This window comes from Typha angustifolia, chromosome 11 (assembly GCF_048772165.1).
Source record: "Typha angustifolia cultivar Huaian chromosome 11, ASM4877216v1, whole genome shotgun sequence".
In the NCBI taxonomy this organism is placed as follows: Eukaryota; Viridiplantae; Streptophyta; class Magnoliopsida; order Poales; family Typhaceae; genus Typha; species Typha angustifolia.
In genome coordinates, this window is record NC_133249.1 from 14,030,614 (window position 1) to 14,036,170 (window position 5,557).

At 34.8% G+C, this 5,557-nt stretch overlaps 1 protein-coding gene across 1 annotated transcript; it reads right to left on the reverse strand.

The window, feature by feature from the left end:
- Positions 1-438: 438 nt before the first annotated feature.
- Positions 439-4,680, reverse strand: LOC140771443 (large ribosomal subunit protein bL9c). Its single transcript, XM_073113006.1, has 7 exons — positions 4,514-4,680; positions 4,323-4,450; positions 3,928-3,973; positions 1,381-1,478; positions 1,233-1,280; positions 978-1,152; positions 439-789 (listed from the first exon to the last, which is right to left on the reverse strand). The coding sequence occupies exons 1-6, from the start codon at positions 4,640-4,642 to the stop codon at positions 1,032-1,034; spliced, it is 570 nt and encodes a 189-aa protein (XP_072969107.1). The 5' UTR covers positions 4,643-4,680; the 3' UTR covers positions 439-789; positions 978-1,031.
- Between the last annotated feature and the right edge of the window lie 877 nt (positions 4,681-5,557).

A 5,557-nucleotide genomic window follows, 5' to 3' on the forward strand; every position in this document is an offset into this window, starting at 1 on the left:
ACCCTGCTATATTTTTCTCCTCCTTTAGCCATCTCATCATCAAAATGGGAAGCTTCTGTTAAAAGAGGATTTGGCATATATACTTTGTTCTTTATACTTTATAGCAATTTGCTGCAATTAAAGGCATGAGCAAAGAGAGGCTCTCATGATCTCATCAACTCCTAAAAGTGTAATCTTGACCACCGTTCCTATGGTGTCTCTATATTGGCTCATCACGCTTGGCCCTATCTAAGTTAAAAGCAAGTTCGAGTGCTCTAGTTTAGCAGCCAAAGTCAAAAAGGAAGAAAAAGCTACGACAAGTTGCTTTCATATCTACATTCCAACTTCTAGAGAAAGGGAATTCACAAATAAAAAGGAGAGAAGATGGAAAAGGTGATGCCTTGTAGAAGATTGACAATAATGAACCTGAGAATAAAATTTCTGCGGACATCAGGGGCATAGCATCACACTTGCCAAAGCAAAGCAAGGATTTTACAGCTTGAAAGTATCACAGAAAAACTACCAACAAAAGAAGATTGTGAAAAGTGACAAAGAAGGCTTTTCACAAGAAAATCGATAATGTCAGGGCGCATAAATCACACTTGCCAAAGCAAAGCAAGGATTTTACAGCTTGAAAGTATCACAGAAAAACAACCAACAAAAGAAGATTGTGAAAAGTGACAAAGAAGGCTTTTCACAAGAAAATCGATAATGTCAGGGCGCATAAATCATGTCCTCCATGTCGATTTAACACCATTACCTGGTTGTCGCAGATCTCTACAATAGATACACCACAGGTTCTTCTCATTCCTGTAGCGTAGTGATTTTTAATCAAACGAAAGAATTTCAAGAAATGGCAGATTCTTAAAGCATACAGGAAAAATTACTTGAATTAATGTCTCTCTAATGGAGAAATCTTCTTGTGTTGCTTGTGTTTTGCAGCTTAACCTTCTTTGCAAAGATAAAAATTGGTGTAGATATTGAAACAGTTTACTTACTTTGTCAATCATCTGTAACCCTTCGCTGCAAAAAATGGACTCAAAGAGCCCGATTTAATTTGCAAATACATTGAGTCTCACTTGGGCAGTGACTTCTGGGTGAAGTTTAAGCTCAGCAATGTATTCCCCAGTTTCACGAATCTCTGGTACAGAAACGATTCTTTTGTCCACATCCCTAAAAGAAAGGTAAAACAAGAATCAAGTAGTCATAAACAACCAGCTAGCATTGATTCCACATGAATATAAATGAAGTACCTATTCAGTTGTGCCTTTATTATGTCCACAAGATCTTGTGCTGTGACACTGGCAAAAAGAAAAAAAAAAAAAAAGAGGTGAAAGTTAAGTTCAATACACATAAGAAGAAAAAAGATGTAGACAGGATCTCTTAAGATCGTGCTCTCACGTTCCAAAAATCTGTTTTCCTTTTCCACCTTTACGCTTCACCTTAAAAGCTCCGACCGTCTGGAAAACTAGGGCAAGTTGTTGCGCTTCTTCTTTTACCTAGTATTTTTAAGTGCATAAAATCATCTATATAAGTATTTAATGTGATATAGCTGATCACAGGTTGAGTTATAGAAGTCTAAGACATGGCATTCTGCTCTTAAATCATGCTGTAATTGTGACATATTGAGGCAGCAATAAGTACAAGAGAGCAAGCAAGGCATCTCTACTGATATATATATATATATATATATGCTCGTGAATGTATCATCATAGTATCATGTAGAATTTAAGTCTTCTAGTGTGAGATGAATAGCCATTAACACTAAAAACCCTAAGTATACTTTTAAGTCTTTAAGACATAAGCAAAGTGCATCTAAATTACTAAATATGCTTACTAAAGAAACCGACTTAGACTTGTGAATACTGTGAACTATGAAACACGGATATTTCGTTTGCCCCTCCGTACCAGTATTCGACACGTATCGGATGCCATTACAGCCCGATACATATCGGATACGGCTGGAAGAGTATCCAAATTAAAAAAAATTAATATTAATTTTTTGATACAACTCCAATACGACGGAATGTGACTTCAATATATTTCCTGATTATCTAATCTTTTTTTTTTGTGCTAATAGATGATATAAACATATATTTTATATGTATATATGATTATCTAATCCTTCATGATACTATAAAGCTTTGTTTATTTAATAATGAATTAAAAATCCAAATTAATTGTAGATTAATAGTTGAATTATGTTTTAATATTTCACTAATATTTTGAATTTCATCTCAGTTCTTGTTATATTATTATCCTAAAATTTTAGATATATAGATACTAAAGCTATAGCTTTCTTTCCTTAGATACTAAATTTGTAACTTTTTCTCCTTTTATCTTATCACTTATAGGATAATAATTTCTTATCATAAGTTATATTGGTTGACTATATACTAAAAATATATTATTTATTTATTGATGTATCTATGGCTTATCCTTATCCTACTTTTAAGAATTTATCATATCTCTATATTCGTATCTTTATATCCCCGTATCTTCTATCTATACTCTGCTTCATAAACTGTAAGTTTATCCATTAGTTCAATCTATTGATAAAGTTGAATAGAAATCAAAAAAACAGTTTGAATGCCCGAGTGGTATACTCGGACACTTTTGTCCATATTGTTTGGAGGCTTCAGCAAACTTGTCAGATACTACATAAAAGATGGTGCAGACATCACTATTTGTCATATTTACTCTTGTAGATGTAAAAGAGTTGCACCCGTGGCTCTCTAGCTTAACAAAGATTTTGACTAGCCTTACATGACTATTTTCATCATTCTTGCTTATTAAACTATTCTTGTCTTATGTTTATTAGGGTGTCATGATTAGTTTGGTCTTTTGCTTTTTTTGCCTATATAAAGGCTTATTGTCATCTCTTTTCAATTGATAAATATTTTGAGAGTTTTGATATATTGAGTATTCTGTTGGTGGATTCCAACACAACGGTTGGTAGATTACTCAAGTTTAGTTATTTTTCCTATGTTTTTTTCTCAAATCTACGATCAAGGATTTTAGCCTGCATCAAAAGATCTGGGACATGATGCCTCCGAATAATGTGAAATTGCTATTTTTTTATGAGATGAGTTTAATATGGAGAGCCGGATAGATGATTTGCTATTTTCACAATGGTATCAATGCATCATCTTAACTAGGACGAACAAATTTCCACATATTTAGATATCTTATTTAAACTGTAAGAGAATTACCACAAGTGTTGCCTGAGATGGGATATTATATGCTACTACTAGAAGGACTGTTTGATACTCTAGCAAAAACAGGCACTGGACACATTGGACTAAAAGTCACCAAACATATAATGCAATATTACATGGGTATACCAGAAGTATCCTCTTTCTGAGTCTTTCTCTGTGGCAAAAGGAACTTTAGGAGGATTTGCTACTAGATTGCATTAGCAATTACTGCATCACATGGATAGATAACTTATTAACCTACTCTCCCACTGTCCTTATAACTTCATGAAAAGGCCAGCCTTACCTATTTTTGGTTTGGTGGGGATTCTGACACCATTTCTAAGCAGTTGACAAATGTTAAGTGGTTGTAAAAATTTCCATTTGTCAATTTGAGATGAATTCTAGCTTGCACACATGGTTTAAAAAAAGTCTCTATCTGTGTTGATGACGGCGGTATGGCCAATAAGCATTATAATCTAGCATTTGGCAAATAATGCTCCACCCTGATTCATATTTTTTATATAGAAACCTCTGATCAACCATAGAAACAAGATCCATTTTGCATCATATCTAACTGATTCCTTGATTTGGACCATGCGTTCCGAGGTGTGAAATGGGAGAGAAGAGATGTCATAATAGAGGTTTTAAATAAGATGACCTTTGCAATTGACCACATCAGAAAGTAGTCTAGAGTAATGTAGATCAGTTGCAGTAGATTTTGCACAAAAAGTTTACAATTATATTTTCTTACCCGCCTTTTTTCAGCTTCTATTCTCTCCTCCTCCATTTGCATCTCCCTGGAAAGAGAAGAAACAAAGAAAAGAAAAAGGAGAACACTTAATGTAATATTAAATGAGAATATCATCTAGCATCTTTGTGCAATTTGTGATATACGTATTAAGATTCTAATAAGTCTAAACTCTAAAGACACTTCACTAGTGTTCAGCCAAGAAAAATGTATCAGAAATCACCTAGGATTTGCAGGCTATTTTTGTGAAATTGACAACAGATAGCTTCTACAATTTCCCAAAAATACTAAGAAAGACTTGCAAGAACCTACCAAATTTACTAACTTTACCGGCATTAAACATGAACCAGTGAGCCCAATTAAAAGTAGGCAACATCTAAGAGGTAAAAGGAGCAAACTTGAGCAAAAGAGGAGTGACGAGCTGAGCTTTGCCCAACGGAAGGAGATAGTTGCGGTAGAACCCGGCCTTGACCTCGAGGAGCTGCCCCTTCTTCCCCAGCTCCGTCATGTCCTCCTTCAGAATTATCTGCGACGAAAAGAAATCAATAAACAACTACGAAATTCGAGGAAAAAATCGTGGCTCTCAAACCTTGCGCGTCTTCTTGGCCTTCTTCTGCGCGACGATCGAGAAAAGGGTGCTGCTACTCTGGTTTGGGCCGAGCCGGCGCGGCAAGGAGCAGGACGAGCTCCATGGAAGGGTGGAGGTGGATGATGCCATTGCTGGTGTTTTTTTTTGGCGTAGGCGTTGGTTCTTCTTTCGCTCCTCCGTTCCTTATCTACAAGACGATTGATGGATAATGGGCTGGATTAGGATACTTTTGGGCTTAAATCTCCATGTTAATTTGGGTTGGCCCAATTAGTAGTTCATGGGCAGGGCTGTCAAAATAATCGGTTCGAAAATAGGTTGAGTCGGGCTTGATTATTAAAGCTAGGCTGGAAATTAAATTCAAACCAAGCTTGATCCCGAACTGACTCGATCGAGTCGACTCGATAAGGCTCGAATATATATATATCAAACTAATATGAACCCTTTCAACTATTTAGAATTTCGGTTATTATTTTCTGACACAATTATCTTTATTATTTGTAATATATATTTTGGTTGCTTGTAGTTTTTTAACATAATTATCTTTGTTACTTGTAATTTATATTTTAGTTGCTTATAGTTTTTTAACCCATTTATCTTTATTACTTGTAATTTATATTTTAGTAATATTTATATCTCTATAGTTAAATTAGGTTTTATTTCAAGCTTGATTCAAGCCTAAATTAATTCAAGTTTGCTCAGGCTCGAAAATGGTTTAAAATTGATAAGGCTTGAAATTGCTAATTGAGCAGTTCGTTTAAGCTCGAAATTAACTCGAGTTCGAAATTGGCTCAGATTAAAATTATTTCAATTCAAACTTGATCACAAAGATAAGCTCGAAATAATTTCAATCCAAGCTTGATTAGAGCCAGGCTCCATCAAGCTCGGCTCGTATGCACCCCTATTCATGGGTTAATTTTTTTATAAAAAAAATTGTGAGAAGAGTTCATGGATTAAGATCACGAAGTGAAAAATTGGAAGCGATTAGAGAGCTATGAAATTGGTGACTACTTTAAACATTATAAAATTCATACTTTGATTGGCTAC

Coding starts and splice junctions, on each gene's coding strand:
- LOC140771443 (XM_073113006.1), bottom strand. CDS start 4,642: ATGGCATCATCCACCTCCACCCTTCCATGGAGCTCGTCCTGCTCCTTG. Junction 1,281..1,380: donor GGAAAACAGATTTTTGGAAC/GTGAGAGCACGA, acceptor TCTTTTTGCCAG/TGTCACAGCACAAGATCTTG. Junction 1,153..1,232: donor ATAAAGGCACAACTGAATAG/GTACTTCATTTA, acceptor CCTTTCTTTTAG/GGATGTGGACAAAAGAATCG.